General features: G+C 36.4%; 1 protein-coding gene across 2 annotated transcripts; it reads left to right on the top strand.

The window, feature by feature from the left end:
- Nucleotides 1–1,958: 1,958 nt before the first annotated feature.
- LOC115445322 (lysosome-associated membrane glycoprotein 1) lies at nt 1,959–27,421 on the top strand. 2 transcript variants are annotated; one of them, XM_037441666.1, is made up of 7 exons: nt 1,959–2,188; nt 5,583–6,014; nt 18,862–19,083; nt 19,988–20,176; nt 24,770–24,926; nt 25,472–25,493; nt 27,342–27,421. In XM_037441666.1, exons 1-5 carry the CDS (start codon nt 2,131–2,133, stop codon nt 24,910–24,912), a joined length of 1,044 nt encoding a protein of 347 aa, XP_037297563.1. In that variant the 5' UTR covers nt 1,959–2,130; the 3' UTR covers nt 24,913–24,926; nt 25,472–25,493; nt 27,342–27,421. The 2 variants fall into 2 exon arrangements, with proteins under 2 accessions (XP_037297563.1, XP_030027407.2); XM_030171547.2 differs by lacking the exon at nt 27,342–27,421 and having other exon boundaries at nt 25,472–26,535.

Here is a 27,421-nt window from a genome sequence, read left to right as displayed (position 1 = left end):
ATTAATTGGTTGAGCTAAGAAAGTACCTACTTATCGCTCTAACTACTTATTGTTATACCTGTACTCCTTTAATAGATACCTACATACAACAAAAACATTGTAGCTTTTGTCTTCTTAATAAGTAAGTACATAAATGAAAAAATATTTTTCCTAAATTAATATGATATAGTATTTAAGTAAGTTCAAGTTTGTATGTAATGCAGGTACCTTCACCTAAGTCAAGACTCGTTAGGTACCTAGGTAAGGTCAGGGGGCCTTATTCCGTCTACGGGGCATATCCGTCTTCTTGCAGTTATGGGTGTTCTAATCCTAGGACAGCTTTAATAGCCATTTAGACAGAAGGGAGCCACCAACCTTACTTATAATGTTAAGAGATTTCAATTATTAAATGTTACTTAATGCGTGGTAATTTATTGATAGTTTATTTAAATGTTTATTGATGCCTATTTTATCTTTAGATTGTAATGTTTTACATTTTTTCCGACTGCCCACGTTATCCTAAGCATTTTTGATAGTTCAACATATTTAATTGGTAAGTTTATTAATTTATTGTAAATAAAACGTAAGTATTACTTTATTGATGTTGTAACATGTCGTTGGCTGTTTTAAATAAGTGTTAATGTCTTGTGTGAAACTCAAATAAATAATAAAATAAATCGTACATACTTTTATTGTGTACCTACTTACCTACCTATTTCATGCTATATCGGTTTAAAAGTTAAGTTTTTATTCAATAATACTTTGTTTGTAGGTGATTTTTACCCTAATTTCATTTTTTATTTTTATTTTTCTCTCACACACAGTCATTACAGAACTATTCCAATGCGACGATGTGGGGTAACTATCATTAATTTAAAATAAAAAAAACAATTATAAAAGAAAAAACAAAACAATCATAAACATTATTAAAAACATTGAACAAAATAAAACTTAAAATTATTAAATACTAATTATTAGGTGTAACAGAGAATAAATAACAAAATCTTTACCAATTCCCTCCACTTACATGCCAAAATATCTGTTTTGGCATGTACCTCATTAATGCATTAATGGTTCTAATCGCTCGGGTGAAAGCCGCATTTGCCAAGAGATTCTATAAAATAATAATTTATATAATAAGGAATAAAATAATTAATAGTTCCTATCTAGTTCCTATGGTTTATCTTTTAAGGTTTTGCGATCACTCAGTAACTGAGATGGACTCAAGTCTCAAAGAGAAGATTACCTACATTTCGTTTCTAAATTTTTTCCCGCGTCTCCTATATTATTATGTTGGTAGTTTTTATTTTTTGTCTCTTTTGGACATGAATATATCACACTAGGTAGAATGAAAGAGAACGAACCCTCTAAGTGAATAATACATGGTTGCCAACACCAAAACATACAATGTTGCCATTTAATTAATTTATCATTTAATTGGTATATTATATTTTACATAATAATATGATTTTTGCTCAATTCACTACATATTTATTTATTTTTTCGCCTCCATGATCTAGTGACCAAGTCCGTAGACTGTAAACCACTGTTCCACTTTAGTATTCTCTTCAAAATACAATTTAAAATCTTCAAAAAGTGAAATAAACTGAATAATAGAGAAAAATTATTAGCGAAACTTATGTAGAATAGGGTTACCAAGAATAGTTTCATGAAAAATGGTAGGTTTTAACACATATTGACGGTTTTCTTTTTTATTGATTTTTAAATCATTGAGTTTTCAACACTAATAAATTCTTATTATTAGTGAAAACTTAATAAACTGAGGAAAGCCATACAGCTTTTCTCAGTTTAGCTTAATATATATACTTTAAATTTACTTACTTTTGATTATATATACTTCACTAAATGAGGTAATAAACATGTTCAAGAGTAACCTATTATAAATACTAATACGTAAAATCAGCAAGCATCAAAAGATTTGTTACCCATAGAATTTCGTAGTAGATTTTGATCTTATAGTCTGACAACACCACTCAGCTGGTCGTAACTGACATTTTCTAGTCATCCGTTCATTCCGTCATTCGTGGACATTTCTTTGCAACCTGAGTATCTCTGAGTGTATAGTTTGTTTGCCACTTTGTGTTTGTTCGCGTACCGTAAGCAATTTTATCCAAATCGCAGTATTATAAAATGTCTCGTTTAAGGTTTTATTTGTTGTTTGCCGTGCTATACAGCTGTTGGAACATCGGTGAGTTGAGTTTTAAGCTATTCATTTTTGATTAGCAAGCGTTCTTTGTTGGTTTTTATCTGTATAGTCGGGCCCGGTGGTGTGGTGAGCACTCGTTCATGCGCTTTGTTGTCGTGATTGAATGCTTCTTGCGCAATTAGACACAAAAAGATGGTAGGTTAGTAGCATACTACCTTCCAATTGGTTTTTCTAGAAAAAAATGCAGAATAACCGTTATTAATGGTTATAATATGCGTCGTATTGGTACATAATTAAGTTATTGGTAAAATGAAACAGGATTCAGTTGCGAGCGCAGGTAAATTCAGGCTTATGTGATTATATTAGGTTTAAGGTCATTTAGACGTTTAGTTGCCCTAGCGGCGTCGGCTGTTGGGTGCTTGTGTTCGTCAAGGGGGCTTCTGGCTCGAATAGGAAAATTGACATGCACAATGGCCTTATCAGTACTTACTTGATCTAGACTCAGACCAAGGAAAATAAAGCTAATTAAGGTGAGGATCTGTGGGTTATGTCTAAGTAATTTATTTGATTTATAACTAAGCTGAGTTTCTTTGTAATACGAGGTTGTATTGTTATTTGGGAGAAAACCTTGGTCACTTTCAAACTTATGTTCGCAAATCCATGTTTTTGTAGTATTTTATCCATATCTACATCAAAGCTCCAAATACATAAGCAGCAGTAGGCAAACATGTAAATAGATTATCAATTAATACACCTGGACGTCAAACCCCTTAGAAATTTGTTACCTATTTTCAGTAACTCAGGTTACATGTATATAGAAATATAATTTATTTGTTATTAAGATATTAGAGTTCATAAATTTATTATGAAGATCTATGTTAAAGAAATAAGAACAAACACAAACATTCATTAAAAGTACATTTTTATTAACACAAAATAAAAAAACGTTTTATTACTCAGGTAGCCTTACAAGCAGTTAAAACTTAAAATAAAAAAATATAATTATGAATAATGTTGACTTTGATTAATTACCTGCATAAGACTTAAATTGGCCACCAGCGAAGGGCAAGGACACAAACAATGAAAATGGATGTATGCTACTGACCCCTTGGTGAAAATTATATGTCTCACCCGTGACCGTGAAGGCTGCAAAGTCTTCGAAACATCAGGAGAAAAGTAAAATATTAAAACCGCAATAAAATCCGTTAAATAGTTTAATTTTGAATTATATGGAGGTTTTGATTCTTGATCAAAAAATGAGCCTTGGATGGACCAAGACTTTATTGTTTTTTTTTTTATAAAAACTTGGTGATATGATCACACTGCACCTGATGGTAAGTGGAGTCAGATCCAATAGAATGTTGACTGTCGAGAGATGATTAACCCTCGACAGTCAACACAATTATGCCAGCCTGTTGGAACTGCATATACACAGCCTGATCCTGGAACGGAACACACTTTTTATTTTTATTATTAATTACATGGGTGATCCACATATATTTGTTTTGGGTCTGTAGGTTAGTAGTTAATTCATGGTTTATAATTAACATTTGTAATTAATTTCCAAACAGGCCAACATTACTGTGACTGGCAAAGGGTAATCAACTAACCAGTCAATACTTTATGTGGATGCCACTCCATTGACCATCAGGTGCAATGAAATCTAGTTGGCATGCTTGTATAAGCCAAATACCCTTATGTCTTTATGTCACAAATTTGCTAGACTGTTGGAATATTTATTATTAAATATTAATAATGTTAAATAAAGATGCTTGACTGCCAAACTTGGCCTAATAGTTTGGGAATATTCAAATATGTAAATGTATTCTTCAAATAACCCTCTGTTTCGTGCTTAATGTGTATTATCAATTTAAAGTGTAAATGATAAAGATTGTGTCTCTCAAAAACAATTTTTTACATTTATTAAAAGTCTCAAACTATATTAATATAACTAACCACACTCAAGTCTCAAGTTAATTAAAAAAATACTGGTATATTTAAATTTAATCCATAAATTAAAAATCCAGTCTAAGCCATGTTATTTTTAAATTCTAAATAACCTGTTTGTTTTTATTATATTACATATTATTACAAATGGTTTTTTTCGGTTTACACCCATCTGTAATTATCAGTACTTTTAAATATCAGTTGGAGATAGATAGTAGTAAATTGGATGAATAGAAAAATGTCGTAGTGGCTCGCATGAGTGTGGTTCTAATAATTGTATCGACTGATGAGAAGTAATCATCACTTGTCAGTCGACATTCTATTGGACTCTAGTTAATTTCCACCATCATGAGGTACAGTTGGGCCATTTTGCTATGCTGTTATAGAATACTTGTAAGTTAGTTACAGGTACTAAGCATATTCTATTTAATGGTGAAAGTAGGTCTCATAAAATTAGTAATACAGAAAGTAAATTTAACATTGAAGGCCCTAGTCATATACAAACATCACTTTATATCTACATAACAATCAATTTGCAATTTCTAATAAAGAATGTCCACTCCATTTTGTTATTTGTTGTATGGTAATATTTGACACATAAGTCTTCGACAGCTCCTTAGCTCAGTTGCCTGAAGATAAGATTTTTAAGTAGGTAATTTGCATAATATTACTTTTTTATACATTTGAAAGACAAGAGAAGTCGCTTGGTAGCCTCATGGTTAATTTATCATAATTATAACATCACTGTATTATACAGGCCTTTGTATTTTTATAGACTGAAATGATCAAGAACTTAGTCTATCTATTGAATTTCATCCAAATACATTCAGCTGTTAAGATATAAGGAAGGAGCTGTCTCTTGACATACAAGTATTGGAACCTAGTTCAGGAGGTTGTACCATATTACCATATTGTAATTACTGTGTCTTTGATAAAGTATTATTTTTATTATGTCATTATTAACGTGTTAACTTTTATAAAATATCCACTCAATTCATACATTAATATCTGTAGGATAGTATTTTAATAGTATTCATGGAATTAAGAAAAAAATACCTACTCATTTTACAATTCTCTGTATTGTGTATTTTAGTATAACTTATAAGTTGACTGGGAGAGAATGCCCATGGCATTAAGTCCGCCTGTATACCATGTGTACAAAGTGTTAATAAATAATAATAATAAATAAGTAGTAAGGCGTTATTTGAAAACAAGGAAATGATGTGGATTTTGATTTCCCTTCTCCGAGTGTCCTTGGGGTCATTATAAATATGTAATGCTAGTAAATTTGAAATTATTGAGAAATAAAAATATATATTCCAAACTCCGGGATGATAGTCGTGCTGAGGAGAAAGCCAAACAACACTGGCTGGTCCCAAGACCGCAGAGAGGTGCCTCAACGCGCACGATTTACAATGTTGTCATCTAATCACTTATTATTGAAAACAGTAAAAACATTGCTAAAATCTGTGTAAATCCATTGTTCCAGGTCACAGCGATGTCGTCGAACCACCTCCGAAGCCAGTCGTTATAGACCTGCAGAAATCGCCATTACCGTCAGCCCTCGTTAGCTCTGTAGTACCAGCTTCAGAAGACGTCGAAAAGAAGACGACAGAGGTCCCGACGACGCACGAACCAGAGCCGACCACAGACGCCCCGTCACCATCACCAAAACCAACAACTACCACCACAACCACGCCTCCCCCAACTACGACAACCGAGAAAACGACACCCGCGCCGCCAACCCCCACTCCGGTCCCGCCGACTCCCGCTCCGGTCCCGCCGACTCCCGCGCCAGGGCCCCTCCCTGCGCCGGAGCAGGGAAACTGGACGTACAGTGATGAGAAGACCAATGTGACGTGTATCATGGTCCAGTTCGCCGCTCAGCTCAACGTCACTTACACCAAAGTAGTGGAGAGTGGTGAGTTGTTATTTCTTTTATTGTACACTTAGTAACGAGTTAGTATGTTTTTTTTTCTGACACATCATATAAGAACAGTGTATCCCAGCGGCCGTTTTATTTTTAAAGAACGATCCCAATCGCTTTTTTCGATCTATCGCAAAAATTGACCAATAAGAACAAAGGTTATTTTAACATGGTTGTTTAAGTGACTTATTTTGATTGGATTTATCTCGGTATCGGATCAAAGATTGAGATCGAGATCGTTTATTGCCAACGTTGTATCTTTTAAATAATTATTGAATGAAATTCCATTCCGATGACTGTTTGAAATGACTTCGGTCACCAAAACCCGGATTGCCTGGACGGGCTATATGAAGAGCAGTGTCCTTTAAGAACGGCATTTACTAGATTAATTTAAGATTTAGATTGTTTTATCAGATGCATTACGTATGTTCTATATTATTGAGTCACTGCATTGAGCTGCATCGCTTTTTTGTCAGATTAGGGTTATGGTATCCGTCGAAGGCAGGGTAGGTTACTTCAGAGCGGCAAAATGACATCGTATAATGAATAAATCCATGATCTAAACACAGTTTAATTTACTATATCTACGGTTGAAAGGCTCATTGTCTTAAACGACATTTTTTTTTGATAAATTTTAACTACAGTAGAAACCGGTTATTACGACTCCGGTTATAGCGACGCATCGGTTATAACGACACAATAGTAAGGTCTCTTTAAACAAATGCATATAAAAATCGTTTCGTTTATAACGACCATCGGATATAGCATCCAGATTCGGTGATCCCTTCGATGTCGCTATAACCGGTTTTCACTGTAGTTTAAAACGACATAGGTAAAAGTGCTGATATTAAACATGTATAAAATAGAATGTCGCTTAAGCCAATTAGGGTTTCAACCATCGATACATTGAATGTAGCTGTTTATTCCATTGTTGACCTTGACATAGACGCAGTGCGCATCGAACTCTGGATTGGCTCCAAGTTATCCTAGATTATATTCCGGTTCATGGCTGTAAGTGCAATCAGTACTGCGTAGACGTGACTCACTTCGAATCTCGTAGTCGAATATGTTTGATGCTGTCCAAATGACCATAATATAATAGAACTGGTTAGGAATGTCCATTGTTACCGACCGTCATCCTTAAGCTGGTTACATCTTTACATATTCCCCCTTTTAACTCGTGTGCCGGGAAAGTATGAAGTGATTGTTCAAGGTCGCTTACTCGGAGGAGGTTGAGTACTGAACATTCTTATTAGTACGACAGTTCAAATAACTTGGTCCGTGTAGTTATGCGTATTATTTATCTCATCCCATCATATTGTTTGAATTTTAATATCATATTTACTGGATTTTTATATGTAGATAATAAAATACATCGAATAGGATCAGTTGGTTATACGTGGACATAATAGAAGTTCCACTTGCGACATTAAGTTTCGTATATATTTTAAATCAGCACTTTATTCTATGTTTTTTTATGCCCATATATTGCCTATCATATCTTTTACACTAAGAAGGGATTAATTTTTGCTATGTGGTGGACATTATAATAATTAAAACGCAATTGAAAAAGTCACAGGAAAGCAAAATTCGCCATATTGTTACTTCTTCTTGTAGTGCCTCTCCAACTAGCGAAGATTGGCAGTCAGTACAGCATATTGTTTACTTGGACGATATACTTACTTCAAACATTTTAGGTTAAAAATCAAAACTGGACCGTTTTTAAAAAAATGTACGTGACAAATCTGGAAGTATAAAAATATACGCTTTTCAATAAAAAAAAAGATTCTTCCAAATTGGTTAATAAATGACTGAGTACTGAGGTACTAAACAATAAAAAATATATATGTCGGATTGATAACCTTCTATTTTTGAAGTTGGTTAATAAACCAGTCTCTTGCCTGTTCTTCTCTGGTGAGAACTGCTTTCTGAACTGGTGGTAGAGTTAATATTGACGGAATCTAAATAATGTATAACATTTTACAGGTTCAATTAAATTATTATTTTACTTCATTTCAATCCTTTTGGTATACCGTATATGTTTCTCGCAATTTTATTCATCATTTAAAAAATTATATCAAAATCAGCATGTCTAATGAATAAATTGAAATGCAAATACGGTTCCACAAAGCAGGAAATGAAACTAAAAATATTTCCAAGGCCCCATTAACACGATATTCGGAATCGGCCATTGATAACAATATTAACTGTTTAATAAATCAGTACAAACGTTGGTGGGGGTACCCGATAACGAACACATATCACGGCTTTTACCATTTTCATGGGTAGCCAGAAACCCACATTTTGGTGGTAGGTCTTATGGGAGGGGCCGTCTGTATAGGTATCAACGAAATATCTATTTCTTCCGCTAAGCAGCGTGCTAGCAACGTTGTGTTCTTGTGAAGGACATTGTGGCCGTTATTACTGGCCATTATGAGACTTAACATATCATGTCTTCGGGTGAAGAACGCAGTGGAATACCACGCAGTAGCTACTTAGTAATTCAGACTTCTGTATAGTGTTGCTACTGTATGGGCGATCGTATCTCTTACCATCAGGCGAGCGGCATACCTGTCACATAATCCAATTGCAATAACTTAAATATTTTCGCCTGCTATCATTAGCGCCGCCAAGATTGTTTCTAGGGAGGTGCAACTGAAATCTATACATTATAGTAGATACTACATAACATTATTTTTTTACTCAAATGTATTTGTATTTGCTAAACCATAATAAAACCTCTGTGGTCGACAGTTTCCATTGTCATTCAGTTTTTTTTACTGTGATTTGTTACGGACCCCCTCCCGGCGCCCAGGCCCGCTATATTAATAGCCCTGTATTATATACTGTCCCACTGCTGGGCACAGGCCTCCTCTATTACAGCTATATTAGTCCCGGAAGGACATAGTCTATTTCCATTTACCGGACATAGAAGTATTTAGACTAGACTCTATCAGGGCCAGTGTTATCTATTCAAGGCAGCTCAGGACTGTGAAATTAACTGGAAATATAAAACGTGACGTACGAACAACACGCCCCCTTGTTGATAAACGACAGACCATTCATTGTACGACTGAATAGCACTCTGGAAATATAAATGATATAGCACGTGCAATGTGCATGATACCCGTAGCCAGCATCTGAATTTTTCTTGAAGAAAAGTTTGGTATTTTAAATGTCGACAACCATCGATATATACGTAGTACGTACTAGTTTTGACGTTCCGAACATTTTCTGTGTTTTACTGAATTGAACTGCAATCCATTCAAACTAACTTTAGTATGGGCAATTTAGAGTTTGTGGTTGTGTACGGATTGGCGCTCATGATATAAGAACTCGAGTCTAAGTGTAAACCTGAATTTGAGTCAAAAATATTAGTCAAATAAGTAAAATTAGTTGTGCAAGTGAATAAATAGGTTATAGTAGTTTCGTTTTACTTGCCATTTTAGTTCAGATTTTGAACAAATAGTTTATATGGACGTTCGTGTCTATAGAATATATCTACCTCAATGCCGATAACGAATTGCAGCCGTTTTTAAGAAACAATTGCAATCGTTTTTTTTGGTCTGTCGTGTAATGGACCAATCAGATAAAATTTTATTTTGACATTTAATAATAACTTATTTTGATTGGCTTATTCTCGGTATCGGGTCGACGTTTAAAATTGGAACGTTTATTAAAAACGGCCTTTAATATTTCCTCAAATTTCTGAGTAAATTATGTTTTTTTTTGTGATAACACCCGAAACGCGTTAATGTGACAAGCTCAGTGCAAAACCCACGCAGTTTATTTTATAAGGGTGTGAATGAGGTGTTGGGAAGGCGTGTCTACCAACAGGGAAGAAGTCTACCGGCATCATCGTTCAGTGATATAGAAACTGACGAATATTGTTGGCTAAGATTCCCTGACAGCTTTAGAGGCGTAGTTGTATAACTTGCGCAGTACAACATCACTTTGGGGTCTCGGATTCGATTCCCGGGTCGGGCAAAGTGATAGTTTTTCTGCTCAATATCAGCCCAAAGTATGGAATTAGTGCGTAGTATGGTGATAGACTCGTCCCCTATCACATCGTGGGTCATGGACCACACATAACGAATATGGATGCGGTGATTGCATCCCTGCCCACCTCTTCGGGGTTATCGGCTTTATATGTGTTTGCAAGATTTTCTAAGACGGGAAAGAGATTGGATTATTTTGTGTACTGGTCTCTAAAATACCGGCTTTGTCTAGTTTGGCCTGTTACATAGTATTAAAATTTCCATGTAAGCAAGAAAAAATATGATGCATACTCGTATGTCAGTTTCATGTGAAAAATGTTGCCGTTTCAATGTAAAATATGGCATAAAAATGGCTTGGAAGAGATTTCAAGTAATGAATTAGTTAGAAACGCTAATATAACTTCTACGTTAGTTTTTAAAGGGCTTCTGGTTACGTGAGCCGTTATGCAACTCATATTTTTAATCTGATTAACATATTAAATCCTAGTTTGTTAATTTATTCGCTTATTATGTGAACCGCTGAACGGATTTTGATGTAATTTTTGATGTCGTATGTGAAATGCCAAGAAATATAACCTAAACAAATTTTGAGAAATTTATAGAGGGGGGGGGGAGTAATGCAAAGCAAATCTGAATGAGGTATCTATAATAAATTATGAATATAATATTATCTATATGTTATCTATTGATATTTGGTTTTATTGATATACTACATGGGCTTTGAACCATAAGACTTCTATGTTTTAACTCTAATTCCCAAATCAGTCAATAAAGTTATGCGAAAATGGTATTATAATAAATTCAGAAACCAGGTAGATGTTTAAAAATTAGTTTGAGTTGAATATTCGGTAAATTTATTCGAGCCCAGACCGCAATGAAGGTGACCTCTCGGCGGAAGTCGTGCAATCATAAAAATTACACTTTAAAATAAAACATATTGATTTCTTATGTTTACGCGAGTGTGATACATTAAAACAATTTTTCCGATTTTATTGCGGTTTTTATATTATGATTTTGACATATTGTTTATTAAACAACGCCGATTCAGTAGAGAACAAGCTCTTAAACTACATCTTAGCTTAATGACTTTCTTATGTTTACGCGAATGTTAGACATTGAAATTTAACTATTTTTCGGATTTTATCGCGGTTTTAATTATTTTAGTTTTCTCCCGACTGATATTGTAACTTTGACTTTGCGGATGAACACCTCAGTCCCCCCCGTGACCATGAAGGCTGCAAAGTCTTTGAAACGTCGATACTGTGTGACTGGTGGCGTTGTTATATTGAGGGCGCAGTACGTCATCGCTCTGAGATCCTGGGTTCGAATTCGGGTTATTTAGTATTGGATTTTTCTGCTTAGTCTCGCCTGGGGTCTGGAATTTGTGTACGATATGGAGACAGACTCGCTTACTATCACATCATGGGATGGAATATACATGGCGAAAAGTGGGTGCCATGGTTGCGCCTCTGCATACGCCTTCGGGCGTGATGTTGTGTTTGTATTATCTCTGAATACTTGAAATTTTCGAAACGATCTGCTGCAATCAGAAGTTATATCAATGTTCTTCCATCACTACAGTCAAATATGTAGGTTTGAGTACATTCGTACCGACCGCGAGCGATGCACGAGAACTGATGGACACAAATAGGTATCACAGTTATTCTGACGGTACTCGGTTTTTGAGGCTATCAGTTCCGTCGCAGTTCCATACATTGAGTCATGTGATAAACTTATGAATACATTGTTAGCGTTTTATTTTTTATTTAATATTATTAGTAAAGCGGAATAACGGGACGACCGCTTGCTAGTGAAATTATGGAAAGTATTTTTTTTTTGTATCGGACCCCGCCGTCAACTTTGGGAAAAAACTGTGAATGGGATATTGGAATATCCCGGCTTAACGACTGCTGGAACCTGGAGGAAAGTTGGGAAGCGATAGCTGGGGCAGGAAGTGTGGGGGATGGATAAAGAAACCTCTTGGAATGGGAGGAAGGGAGAAGACCAGAATATGTTCGCAAGTCCTCATAGCCATTTAATGTGAATTGGCAACCATGAGGTATACACATTTTTCTATGTGCCTAGGGCTTTGACTTAATGTCTTTCCATGCATGGGCGTTCGTTTGGTGTGGAGACTGAGAGCACAACAATTGCCTCGGGGGGAACAGAACGTATTGTATGTAGCGCATGCTACTGCATTTGTCAGGCGAGGCAAGAAGTCTCATGAATTCACCATCACGACTTATTTCGTTTTAGGGGTAAGCAGACAAAAACATCCAAATCTCGCCAGCTATGTTTTTTTTTTTTTTTTGGGTAACTGCCGTGGTTGTCACCGGGGGTACCCCGCTAATGGTGTACAGGCGATCCCCCGGCTTAGCAACCACGGCTGCCCCTGATGAGTTGGTGGGCCCTACCGCTATCACTGGAGGTTTGGTAGCCTTTAGCTAGGCGGTCTTAGGGCCCGGGAGGAAGAGGGGAGGGGATGGAGGGAAGGAAGAGAAGGGGAAGGAAGAGGAGTTACTAGGATGGTTGGAAGGAAGGGAAGGGAAATGTTCACGAACCCTTAGATCGACCTCAATGTGAATTTAGCAACCAACAGGCATACGCACGAGCTGTGCGCCTAAAGTCGCGGCAAATGTGCCCCCATGCATGGGCGTGAATTTGGTGTGGAGACCGAGCGCATAAGAATTGCCTCAGATGGGGCGCCAGCTATGTCAGGGCCCGTATAATTCGAATCTACAGTGTACCATTTCTCAGCTCCGCACTTCTTTACTAGTAGAGTTTCACCGCTATCGGTCACGTCTGAATCATTGAACTAATTGTCGATAACGTTGGTGAGTTTTTATCAATGCAAATGTTTATCAAGTAACCTCTTTATTCAATATACACTATTGCATGAATTATAGGGTAGGATATATTTAATCACTTCATTGGTTTAATGGTTAGGTTAAGCTGCTGAAGTTTTGTTTGATCCCATGATTCCATTTACTGATGGTAGATATTTCATAATATGATGTGAGAGTCCACCTGGTTAGGTTAAGTGACGAAAATTGACGTTGGAGTTTGATAAACGTCTTTATTGCGAGAAAATCGAATCTGTGCTTGATATAGCAATGGGTTTCTTGACACTATGGGACGAAGATAAGTGTCTAGATTCATTTTTCACACTTCTGCCTATCCTTTGAGGATAAGAGCTATATGTCTATGTAAAAAATAATCGTTTTTGTTAATAAGATTTGCTATTTCTAGAAGACTTCAAAAAAGGGAGGTTTTTTTATTCAACGTTTCTTTTTCTTTTTATGTTTGTTTCCTTAGAACTTACTCATTTATGAACCGATTTGGAAAAATATTTTTTTCATTTGAAAGAATATACTTCCAGACTGGTCACATAATTTTTTTTTCAAAATTGGTCCAGTATTTAAATCAAAATAACTAGAATCAGTATGTTGTCCAGGTAAACGAAATTGCGAAAATTTCATTTGTGTTTTTGAGGATTATTGCCTGTTACGTATCTTTGGATTAACAGTGAAACTGGTGTACGTCATCTTTATTCTCATGATGCGATGCAGGAAATTGATAGTTGTGCAATTTGTACGTGGTATTGCAAGAGAATTGCACTTGTTTTGGTCACGTTGAACTGCACAGATGGTTTTCCTTATGGGCGTAACAAAGTTAGGCGTTGTACCACCGTTGGTAGTAAAGTGCCAAGTGGTTTATATACTGTAGGTAACAGGTGCTTCTACCATCAAAGTGGTGGAGTTTTTTTTTAATACGTCTTGATAATAAGAAATATATTATTATTAATTGGAATTTTTAACATAGCCACGTTTTCGTGATAGTATTTAAGGATGAATTTCGTTTTACATTTGAATATGGGATGTTTACTGCAGTTTGCCATTGCGTTTTATATGTATAAGCAAAGAAAACCTTTTGATAAAAAAATAAACCACCTTCAAAAACCACTTTAAACCAAAAAAGAGTCGGTGATGACATCCTCTTTCTTTAAAGTCGGTTAAAATACTCTTTTAAATTATTTATATTGGATGTTTTTCCTCGCATCGTGTTCTAGTGATCTACAATGTATAACCGGACGTGCTGAATCAGTTTGTGAGAGCTAAAATTGCTCGGTCGTTTGACTCATTGCGTTAAAGGACAGGGTTCTGAACGAGCAGAGATCCGACATGTTTATTAGTCAGGTGAAAGTCATTTAGCTGGGTTTATTTTATGATGGTTATCTCATTTTCATGGGGAAGTTTATGGAGTAACCTGGCTTATGTAGTGATGGGACTGGTGTGGCTAAGAAGCGGTAAACTCGACTTAAAAACAGTTTTATATAAATAAATGAGATTTTTTTCTTATGTTTACGCGAATTTTGTATCTTAATTGTAAAATGTAGGTAGATGTTGTAACTTTGACTTTTCGTACAACATCTCAGTCCAACCCGTGACCATGAAGGCTGCAGTCTTCGAAACGTCGAGAAATAATTATAATATAAAAATCCGCGATAAAATCTAAGATAGTTTTATTTTAATACAGACTGTCTTGATGGCGTAGTTGTATTGCGTCCGCAACCCTACATTTTTTTTTATTGCATTAAATGATACAACCGCTCATAGACAGTAGAAACACCATCCAACACCTTGAATTACAAAGTGTAGTTTGGTATTCCACTGCGCCCGCCATCCTGAGACATGAGATGTTAAATCTTATTATGTCCAGTAGTTATACTGGCTACAATGTCCTTCAAACCGGAACATAACAGGGACTACACGCTGCTGCTTGACCCAGAAATAGACACGGCGGTGGTACCTACCCAGGCGAACTCTCACATATGAGAAACAGACCACAAGTAAACATACCATCGCTGTGGTGTGTTTGTTATGTCAAAATACAATATAGTCTTACCCATAATTACTAATGTAATTAATTAACACTACAAGACTTCGCGCTATTTCGATACTTAACACAGATAACCTAACAAAGTAACAATGGCGGGTAAAAAATGAGCACAATAGAAAACTGCAAGTGTAGCTGTTACCACGGAGACAATGGCTTACGTGGTTAGATCTGTTCGGTTGACTTGCTGAGGTTTTATTTAAAACAGAAGGGGCTTTAACACTTTAGTTATTGAAATGGTAGATTTTTAGCAAAATAATACGTTTTTTTTCCTTCTTCGCAATCCGTAAATATCTTTTATTTATTTATTGTATACATGTACGTAAGGAAAAAAAGACATATAGTTACTTATAGAGTACAATTGGCGGTCTTATCACTCGAGGCAATATCTTACAACCATATGGCATGGACAATGTCCAATGGAAAAAGAAAGTCCAGTTGTGGTGTACACTGTACGGATAGAATCCATGTGACAAATACATAATAATACATATATTATAGGCATATATCGTCCTTTTTAACCGACTTCAAAAAAAGGAGAAGGTTATTTACCGTTCTCTTCAGTAGCATTACTACTTTGAGTTACAAAATACTGCGTGGCATCATACAGAATCCTTATTAATAAACTGCGTCGCACTGCACTGCGCATGTCACCATGGCCCACTGCATTTTGCGTTGCAAAATTTCATAGATATAATAAACTTAACTGTTTCCTGAGCTGGGATATAAAAAAATATAATTGTTTTTTTATTATTACTCTTATTATGTGTTTTCACTTTCTTTTATTATGCACTTGCCTCCATCCTCTCTACACCACCTTAAGGTTGACTGGGAGAGAATACCCATGGCATTAAGTTCACCTATATACCATGTGTACAAAGTGTAAATTTAAGTGTAATTAAAGTGATCGAGTGATTGAGTGATCGAGAGGCCTCCGCGACGCGACGTCCTCTTAGCACTCGCCCCTGAGGATGACCTACTTAATAGGTCGAAACTGGTCGGCGATTCCGACTACTTTTTGTATACGTGAGTAAAACCGTGTTGTTTTTGACTAATTTAATATGTCTCGCGTAAGTTTTAATAATATTATTGTAAATAAATAAATAAATACATAAATAAAAAAACCTGGTTTGGGAGCGCTACTATTGCTTTTACATTAGTCTTACATTTTACCTCGACATGGCGAGGTTTTATATTTTCCTGGTCAGCCAATACGCTGGCAACGTTTTCAAAGAACTTGTTTATATAAATAATTTTATCATATTGATGTTTCAATAACAGTGGTTTCGTTTTTCGCTTTTGTCGCGTTTAACGGAGTGTGTTACACGTCACAATGATAACAATGATGATTCACAGATTACTCATTTGAGAGTTCGTGAATATATGTACAGATATGATTTATATAAGTTTTGCTTAAGTTTTTTTTTAGTGCACGGCAGTGACCTCCCCGCACTTGATGGTGTGTGGGGTCCAATAGAATGTCGATTGATGAGAGATTGCCTTTCGGCAGTCGACACAATAATGCCGGCCTGTTGGAAACGTTAAACACATACATGAGCCATTATAACGGGTTTTAACACCTCATGTTCCGTGGTCGCTGTCTGGGTGGATATAAAATATATCCTACCACCAGCAAAGTAGAAGGTACGCAGAGGTGAAAAATGTTACCTGGGCCGTAGCCGAGGTGTCTTTAAAATCGTTAACGTAAATAGAAAACAAAAAAATATACGAGAACGACATATCTTACTGAGAAATCTAGTACTAGGGTAGTTAACTACTTTTACTAAATTAAATCAAATGGAACAAGAATATACAGAATCTACGCTAATAAATAAGTCAAATAATAGTATTAGGAAACTGTGACGTCACTGGGTGTCGCCGACCATAACGCTGCGTATGTGAGAAAGAGATAGCGCGATATCGCAAATATTCCTGCAAGAACTTGCTACTCTAAACTCAGCATTAACTTATTAGTGGAATCTGTATTAAAACCCGTAGTCCTTATGAATTGCGAATTGACCGATTTTTCTTTAACCGTTAAGAACATTTTCGCAATGTTATTTCACCTTAGTTGCCGCCTGGGATCAATGACATTCAACATTTATTCAAACAAGCGGTTATTTATTAACATACATTGTGTACAATGTCGATATGTGCTGAATAATATTTGCTTTTGTACGCAATTAGCATGGTTTAATTGACATTCTATGACGTTCCGATTAATGTAAGCGCATGGCGCGATCTATTGCTGTAGTTTTATTGTACAGTCACAAAAGTACTTGAACGAATTCAAAATTTAAAATCGCCTTTACTTTTTTGACGATATAAACAATTTTGTTTCTTCACTAAAAGTTTACTTTATTGAAGATGTAGAAAAAAGGATATTTCAGGTGATTCACGAATTTTAACCCGTAAAAGGATAGCCAAAGGCGCTTCGCCCAGCTGTTATATTCGCTTCCATAATGTGTTAGGGGCAAGTCTAATTGTCATCATGATCATAATCAGTCAAATAAAGTTCTGGACGTAGGCCTCCTCTTAAAATTCCAGAATCCAGACCTGTCAGTTCGCCCGTCGGACCTCTCGCCATAACTGATTGAAATTGCAATCACAAACATATTTTTCAAACCGAAAACACTAATATTGTCACAGCAAAAACTATACGGCGCTAGACCGAAGTCGATAAATACACAGATTTATTCAAATGTGATAGTATTGGGCGAATAGACAAGGCCAGCGTATGCAGTAATAACGCAAGTCAAAGACGCTGTGACGACACAAGCGCAGTCGCGGAGAATGAATTGAAAACTCATTTATTATGACGCATAAACGCGATATAAATGTGCTATATTGGCTATCTTAGCGGCGTAGTTGTAACGGTACGTCTTCAGTGCTGAGGTCTCGGGTTAGATCTCTGGGTCGGGCAATATTTTTTTTAATCAGTATCAGTCCGGAGTCTGGAATTTGTGTTTGCATGGCGATAATCGAGCCCTCAATAACATCATGGCATAGTAGGTGCACCAGTTGTGCCTCTGCCTACCCCTTCGGGGATAAAGGCCGTGATTCACACGTCACCATATTTGGATTTCACTGTAAAAATATAGGCTACTAAAAACATCTTTAGAAGTCCCAAAGGTGAGAGTAAATTTTCAACTGTTCAAAGCTAAGTAAATTTGATTTCTCATGTTTACGCGAGTGTTAGACATCAAAATAAAACTATTTTACGGATTTTATCGCGGTTTTATATTGTAATGTTTCGAAGACTTAGCAGCCTTCATGTTCACGGGGCGGACTGAGGTGTTAGTCATCCGCAAAGTCAAAGTTACAATATCTAATAAGTGAATTTATTAGGTAGCTGATATATCATCCCCCGCCTACAAACGGTGCGACATTGGACCGCCTCCCGAGGGTCCGGGAAAGGTCAGAAGGCAACCCATTGACGTAACAACACACTTAAAATATCTTGGCATTCAGCTCAATGTTTAACGGTTGGTTTCACAAGAGAAATAATATGTCTTAACTTAGTTTTAGGTTCTCTGACTTTGCCAAGAGAATGCCGAAGGAAATATGATATTTATTTGTCTATGAAAAGTAGTTACAAGGTCACTAAAAGAATAGCATATTATAATAGTGTATTACATCTGAGAGTTAATGTAATTTTCAAATAACTTAATTTGAAATGTTGGTACAATTATTTCACTGCACGTGTAATTGAAAACGAGGAAAAAAACAGACATATAATAACATTATAACCACCGGTCTTTCTTATTTTCATTCACATATTATGAATATTTATGGTAAATCATAAGACTTAATGTCTCATACGACTAGCCACGGAGCACAAAGAAATTAACTAAAAAAACCGCCATTTTCGACAGGCATATTCGTTAATACTCTAAACATCTCCTCTCATCTATGTAACAATAAATCAACAATGTACTTCTTCACAGCCACATCCCTCGCGAATGTGCTGCTGAACGTGCCGAAGAACGCGACTGTGTTGAACGGCAGCTGCGCAGACGCAGACCAGTGGCTAACGCTCAACTGGACCGTGCACGGCACCAACATCACGAACAACATGACCGTCGTTTTCCACAGGAACGACACCAACAAGAACTATGGGCTCAAGAACTTGACTATTTCGTTGAGCCCGGAGCTGTTTGTTAATGCTTGTGAGTACCTGTTTAATAATATTTTTAAGTTAGCTTAGCAGGTTCCAGAGGTCTAATGGTGTACGCACACTACACTCATTCGAAGCTGTAAACACGCGCGAAGACAGTATCTTGATATATGTATATAAAGCCGAGCATAATAATGTTTAGTACGATACTAATACATAAGATGGCAAAATACTATACTATGTATACGGCGTTGAAGTAAATAGGTATTAAACTTAATGTATATAACCTTAAAAAAAATATGATTTATATAGTGGTCCTAATTTGGATATTATGGAATTATTCAATATTTTTGTTTCATGACCTTAATGTTGTATTGTGACTATAAAATCTACTGATTAAATGTCAATCACCCGTATCAATACAATCAGTCACTATTCAGGGCGTTGACACCATCTGGTCCTGTGGACTTGTGTTCCGAGCCGAGTATAATCGTTTCGTCACTTTTTTGTAATAAAAATTTAACTGTATTTGTATATAGCGTATGTTCAGATTTAGTCAACAGCTACGTAAATATGGTATTTCCATCTACTAATAATAAAAATAATAGTTTTTTGTCTGGTGATTGAGTTTTTAAGTTTTTATTTATTATCCGAAAATATGGGCTAAGATTTCCCACCGATATTTTTTATATAGATTGCATATTTTAACTCTCATTTTGCAGTAGCCATGTTTGTCGAAATTGTTAGAACAAAGTCGGCAAAGGAACAACACGATTTGCGCCACACCTATTACAACACTTTTATATAACAAAATGTCTGACTACCCTACACCCGTCACCCTAAAACCTTAAATGCCAAATACTGAGTTAATTACATAAACTTTCCCTCTCTGCCATTATAGACCAAATGTTATGTGAATAGCAAGTAATTTGAGCATCCCTGATATGCTATTGCAGCATCCAAAGACCCCCTGGAGTTGTACCACGGCGCGGAGTGGCAGACTCCCCTGGCGACCTCGTACCGCTGCACCCCGCCCACGCGCATGAACCTCACGTCGGAGACCACGTCCACGGTGGGCGCGCTCACGCTCATGCGCCTGCAGGAGGAGGCCTTCCGCTCCGTGCCTGGCGGTGGATTTAGCGCCGGTGAGTTGACTACCAAACATTTTTTCATACGGGCACTGTATGATGACCCTGCATGATGGTAAATGGTGTGGGGTCCTAGTAAAGTATCGACTGACGAGCGATGATTATCCCTCGTTAGTCGATACGATTATGCCGGCCTGTTTGAAACCTGAATATACACAGGCTGATCATAGGACAAGACACTATGGCGGGATTTACACCATGCGTACGGTGGTCGCTATCCAGGCGGTTACACATTTATAAGCAAATTAGTTTTCTGTTTATTTCCCAGATCATAAGACAAGGTCGGTGAAAGTAATAAGCTCAGAATTTAGATTGTTTTTTTACGACTAGACGAACGTCTAATCTCTGGCAATACAGTTCCAAGCAAATCGTGCTAGGAAAATCTACATAAAGTGGTGCCCAACGTGAACTTGAATGAACTTTAACATTATCTTTCGGTCAGACGTCAGCTACTACCACATTCAAAGTAGTCCGTCTGGGTTCCTGCCTGCCGCATAAGGTCTAAAAGCTTTTTTATATCTCACCGGCTTCAACCCCAGGTTATTAGTATTCAAATAAAGCATAATCTTGTTGTCTAAAAAAAAAAAACAAAGTTCGGACCACAGGGTTTGGAGTCCGCACCCAGGACCTGAAAGACTTCAGTTAGTACGTTTCAAAAGCGATTGTCGATAAAATACTCATTATGCGAACTCGAAATGAACTTAACTGACCCTTAACAGCTGATAGTGGTATCTATTTGACCTCGAACTTGGTAGGAATCATCGCTTCTGACCTTCGCGCTTGAAACCGTTTTACTCATGGTGGAAGTCTGGCAAAGTGAAATATTATACACTCGGCTTTGCCCGCGGCTTCGTCTGCGTGTGAGACCACATAAATGCAAGGAAATTAGATCATTGTCAGGCAGAACATTCCTTAAATAAATTCATCTTTATAGCATTCCTGGTGGCAGGTTATGTCACTTTTAATTCCAATTATGGGCTACTGTGAGATTAATATTTTATTATTAATATCACTCTTGAATGGGCACGGGCCTCTTCTACAACTGAGTGGGATAATATACAATATTTGTTCAATTTTAAGTTATGGTTTCTACAAAGTGTTGTCATAATATCAAAACTCTAGCGGGTGATATGGTTGGCTAGGTAATCATAGTTCTTAACCTTGAACTTGACTCGGCCGGCTCTTGATGCTATTTGAAAAGCTTGTCAATAGTCAGCGTATAGGCTGACCGGGACAATTAAAAAAGTCATAATGTTATAGTATATTATTATAGTATTGACATGGGTAACTTTAAAACGAAAAATCTCTGAAGTAACTCTTTATTTTTCTGATCAGTATAGTTGGGTTGAGTAAGCACTAGTAGTTAGATAATTCGTCTGGGTAGATACCAAAGCAATGTCTATTTTTATCGCCAAGCACTGCGTATGCGCTTTTCCGGTTTGTGAGACATTTTAGCGATCAATTACTCTGTTTGTTCAGAGTAATGTAAACTTTAGAATATTACTGGTGACAAGTACTCGTGACTTACTGCTCGGTGACGACCACATACATGCAGAATAATGGTTTGCTTTAGTTACACATCTGCCTACCCTTTCAGATATATAAGCGCGATGTGTGTAGGTGCGCTAGTCTCTTATCATCAGACGAGAGACGTACTCGTCTCGTCATCCAACTGTGTAAATAAAAACTACAGTATATCAAGGGATTTGCTGGCGAATGACGTCACAATAGCCTTATTAAAATCAGCACCGTTCATTTGTATATTTATCATCGTGCTCATTATGATATCGCGTTGTTTTATCGAAAATATTCGCATTTTATACAAATAAATGAGATGATTTATCATGTTAACGCGAATTTTGTATAATTGTAAAATGTAGGTAGATATTGTAAATACGTTGTAGGTTGTTGGTCGTCCGTTGACTGCAGTCCCTTCCGCATTGCTGTTTGAAGGCTGCAGTCTTCGAAACGTCAGGAGAAAATTTTAATATAAAAACCGCGATTAAATTCGAAAAATAGTTTTATTTGTATGATAAGTTTACTCGCTGCGGAGTCGTCCATTAATGATGTGAGGCTCGAAAGAGGGGAAGGGTTCGGAAATAAATCATGAAATGTCACCAGGAGCGGGGAGAGGTTCAAAAGTCACTAAAACATCACGTGATTAATAGACGATCCCTGATGAGGCGCCGCGAATGTTCATAAGATTGTTGCTTTGTCGCTGAAGTTTGACAGTTGCTATATCCTTGAAATTATGCAATCAATGCATTTCATTGCCTTTGTAAGCTGCCTTTGTCCAAGCTGTAGTATTGCAATAACTCATTAATGACATTAGTCAAATAGTTTCAAATCGCAGTGCAATAGTTCTTGTATACTGATTACATTCAATGAATTAATGAAAAGCCCAGAGGTTCTTTGTGTTGTGGACTTTTTCGTCTGTTTCATTCTAATGGGAGTTCGTAAGCGTTCTGAGCATGATTCTATATCTACTCGCATTTCTTGTCAGACTGTATTTATCATAGGTGTATAAAAGTTATTTTTTCTTTTAACTTCACAGTAGAGCTGAATCCTCTCAAAGCTATTTCATTCCGTTTAGTGATGACACAATATGTCATTCCGTATACTCCAAATTGCTCCCATAGCGCTCTCCACTGCAGCAGAACGGAGAAGAAATGTGAATTTCAAACAATCTAGCCAAATTGTGTTTGTCTCTACTATTATAATATATAATAATAAAAATATCAGCCCTGTATTATATACTGTCCCATTGTTGGGCACGGGCCTCCTCTACTACTGAGAGGGATTAGGCCGTAGTTCACCACGTTGGCCCAGTGCGGGTTGGTAGACTTCACACACCCTCGAAAATTCCTAATAGAGAATTTCTCAGGTATGGAGCTTTTCTCAGGATGTTTTCCTTCACCGTTAAAGCAACCGATAATTCACAAAAAATAAACACATCTTTTTTTTTTTAGAAAAGTCAGAGGTGTGTGCTCTTGGGATTTGAACCTGCGGATATTCGTCTCGGCAGTCCGTTCCGCAACCAACTAGGCTATCGCCGCTATTTACTATTATAAAACTCAGTGCTATTTTGTAATTAATTATTTTAAACCTAGAAATTTCACTAACAAAATGGCGCCGCCTGGTGGCAAAAACATGCACCCCTTCTGTACATAGCATACCAGCTGTAAGTGACGTAACGCGTTTTGAAAACGGACAGATTTAGCTAAATGACTGCACGGTTGACAATGAATGTTGTGTATTATCGAGAGCACATTGTCGATAACGGGCGAGCGTGTTTGTCGACCTTATCGATGGCTGCGATACCGCTGTTTACACTGCTCGAAAGCGTTAGAGGATTTACTGTTCGGTGTGGGTGTTGGCTAATATAAATAAGCTTGGGTATTTTTCTAAGTATTTCTAGCTATAATAGGCAATATCTTGACATAGTAGAGTATTGCAGCTCTCTGGATTTCTTAAAAAAATAGTTTTAGTGTGAAAACGCCTGGAGATTACACTGAGTAAAATAGCCTTTGGGCCTATGTAGAGTGATGGCACACCCTGATATACTCAGAATATAGTGATACTACATACCCTAATAGACTTAAACATTTTTTGTCTAGATCAAACATTACTTTTTTTGTCTACGATAACCAATTGAAAACCTGTATGTTTCAAGGAGTCCTAAAGTAATCAAAACGTATGGTAGTCTGTGTATTCTTTATTGTCGTATGACTTAATATGTTCCATTATGGCTACTATTTGCACGAAGCTCCCACAGTAACTTCGCGGAGCTCTCGAACTCCACGGAATACAATTTTCAGTGCGGCTGGTTCGAGTAATAGGTACATTGAGTTTGCATTATACGTTATTTGTACCACTGCGATTTGACCTAACATCAACTTTGTGTTAGTTGAGTTTAATTGCATTATTATCGGTGGATGTCATAATGAGTAATATGTTATATGATTAATTATTATAGTTAGACGTTGCATTGGTTGACGCACACGTGTAGTGTACTATCGTTTGTAAATATATTTTCTTGTATAAAGGGATAGGCAGTTTCATATTTAATGAGCTAGATGTAATTCTAGCAAGAGTACAATTAGTTACTAGATTAATTAATTATGCCTAAAATAATGCTATTTATCTAGATGGGTAACAGTGATATGAGCTAATTATTTTTATGAGATTGGATCCTTTACTGGATTTCTCGGTGGTGCAGTTGTGTTGCGTACGCGGTGCAACATCGCTCTGAGTTCGCGGGTTCAAATCCCGGGTCGGGCGGTGATATTGGGTTTTTCTACTCTGTATCAGCCTGGAGTTTAGAATTTTTGCTCGACATGGGCATAAGTTCGTCGTTAACCATATCATGTGACCAAGCACATACGGCTAAGAGTGTGTGCCCAGGTTGGATCTATGCCTCCCCTTCGAGGATAAAGCATGATGTGTTGTCGTGGTGTGCGCATGATGTGTAGCGATGTTGTTTTTTTATTTTATTTATTTCCAACAAAAACATAGTATGTAACAGATAGCACTTACAATTGATATGGTCAGTTATAAAATGCACATATAACAATGTTGTGTGTGGTGCAGCGCGCGAGTGCAGCGGCGGCGACGTGCCGGACGGCGTGCCCATCGCGGTGGGGTGCGCGCTGGGCGGGCTGGTGGTGGTGGTGCTGGTGGCCTACCTCGTGGCGCGCCGCCGCTCCGCCGCGCGCGGCTACCTCTCCATGTAGACTGCACGCCACAGGTAACTATACTCTCCAAACAGCATACTTGCTCTTATTTATACTAATACTAGCTTTTGATCGCGGCTTCGCTCGCGTAAAGGAGTTTTCCGGGATAGAAAGTAGCCTATAATCTTTCCAGGGTCTTAAACTATCTCCATACCAAATTTCATATAAATCCGTTCAGTAGATTTTGAAAAAATCCATAACACTATAAACTACTTATTATTCCGGAAATACTGTTCATGGCCAGTGCTGTGAGCAAAAGTTTGTAATATATACCAACAACACTACATTTATATAATTTAAATGCAATAAATATATAATTTAAATATAATATCTTTGTGCTGCTCCCAGATGAACTTTGTTGAGCAACATGTTAACAATGGTATTCCAACTTGCCATCTGTCTAACATCAATTCTTTTAGAATCTAGCCCCGGGCAAGTTATGATAGAAAAAACAAAACAAATCGCATAAATTTAACCCTGGATTTACCCGGTTCAAAATTGTTCCACCAGACATATATACTAGAAATTTTATTAAACAATGGCCACTTTTTCATTTCAGATGCAGCAGTCAGAGAGCGAAGGTATATGATAGATAAAATATTAACTATTATATAGAATCATAACAATTTCTTCGTCGCATCTCACATACATACGTGCGCATCTTTCATTTTAATTAGTCTTCTGTCAGTTTTCATTTTAATCAACAGATGGCGTTGTTAAACAATTTGTGGAAGCTAATATAATTTCAAACAATATATTATAAATATCTGTCTAAGCGGCTGGGTCGCTAGAGCACTGTTTTAAATAAAATTTGATGAATAAATTGAAAAAGAAAAATGCTTTTTAAATGTGTAAATTCCTCCGATGTCAACGCCATCTAGATTTCTGTAACAATAATAGTGTATAAAGTAATCAGTTTTGCAGTAAATAATCCTAATTAATTTTACGTTAGGCTCGTGACGTCAGTAGTGTGTAAAAATTGCTCAAGTTCAGAATATTGTAACATGACGCGTGAAGGTCTGCAGATTGTATAAACGTATCTAATTATGGACTATTCTTGTGTTTCGTTTAGTGTCGTCGGTGAGAATCGTGTGTGATAGTCTTAAAATATATTTTTCGCTATAAAATGAGGAAACTACTTAAATTTTAATTTGATCCAATTGAATAACGCACGGTTCTCGCCATGTGATTGGCAGTTACTAAAACCATGTTAGACGTCCTTTCTTCTCGTCTAGATAATGTAATTTCAGCCATAATAGTAACGATGTAAGGGAATATATAACATATATATAGAATATAATCTCACACTACAAAACACTAGAGTGGAGACAGAATGTGATGTTTTAGTTAAGAGGTAGGTAATTACAGCTTGAAATATAATTTGATTTTTATATATTTTTTTTTATTGTGATTAATTTTGTCCAAAGATTTTAACATCTGTTATACGCTGTATAACACGCTGGTATCAATTCATATAGTATTAAATTGTCCATTATATAATATATAAATGTCGCAGTAGACATAGTAAAATAAAATAAACCGTGCAGTGTCTGAATTGTTTATTTTTCCGTTAAATTGTTGTACGAACCTGAATCAAATAAATACATCTAGATTTTTACACGATCATGATTTTTATTGGTCCTATAAAAGTTCCTAAACCTATAATTAGATTTAGAAACCTTATAATTATAAGGATAAAGAATATTCAAACACGTAATTGATATATATGTCTTATTTCGATTATACATATATAGAGAAATATTTTTCTCGTTTGTGATATTAGTAAAAAGCGCCATCTATGTTTCACGATCTGAAGCATCTTAGTTTCGCCATTGTCAATAAGTAGATATAGTATATACACACACTCAATGGGGGATATGAATATGGTTTCTAGGTTCGTACGACATTTGTACAGCAACCAAGTAGATTATAGTATATCTATATAAGAGTAAAGATTCCACGATCAAAGTCCGCAAATTATAGTAAATACAAAAGGGAATGTGTATTATAGTAGGTGGTTAATATAAAAACTATAACGTATTGCCAGGGGAAAAATATTAAAAAATGGCAATATTTTTATTGAACATGATTTTTTTGCAGTTTAAATTTTTATTCAATACATTCGACTTTAGTTTTAACGAAAATTATTTCAATTTGTTACTTGGAATATCCTAGACATAATATATTCTTTTGTTGATTTTGAATTCAATAGCTTCAGAAAATACTACGATTAGCAAATGTATTACATCCTTTGTGCAGTAATTTTGAATGCGTTAATTACGTAGATTTGACTATTAGCTTTATTCGAGTATTTGAAGAAAGCATTCGCCAAGTCTAGCTTAGCGATAAATTGGAATTGTTAAGCTAGTGTTACACTACGGCTGACGCTTGTTATCTGTGGATAAAGCTATTAATTTCTTAATTTTCAGGTCGTCGTACTAGTGTGGCGCTAGCTTTAAGTGATTGTAAGATGCAGGACGGGAAAAATAAATGTTTTTTATTGCCATAA

The sequence above is a fragment of the Manduca sexta genome, chromosome 23 (genome assembly GCF_014839805.1).
Source record: "Manduca sexta isolate Smith_Timp_Sample1 chromosome 23, JHU_Msex_v1.0, whole genome shotgun sequence".
NCBI classification, from domain to species: domain Eukaryota; kingdom Metazoa; phylum Arthropoda; class Insecta; order Lepidoptera; family Sphingidae; genus Manduca; species Manduca sexta.
Note: the sequence above shows the minus strand (reverse complement) of the source record. Positions and strands in the feature narration are given on the sequence as shown.

Excerpts from the sequence above, each read along its gene's own strand:
- LOC115445322 (XM_037441666.1), top strand. The coding sequence starts at position 2,131 with ATGTCTCGTTTAAGGTTTTATTTGTTGTTTGCCGTGCTATACAGCTGT. Across the intron at positions 2,189-5,582 it reads ATACAGCTGTTGGAACATCG|GTCACAGCGATGTCGTCGAA; the intron begins GTGAGTTGAGTT and ends CCATTGTTCCAG. Across the intron at positions 20,177-24,769 it reads TGGCGGTGGATTTAGCGCCG|CGCGCGAGTGCAGCGGCGGC; the intron begins GTGAGTTGACTA and ends TGTGTGGTGCAG.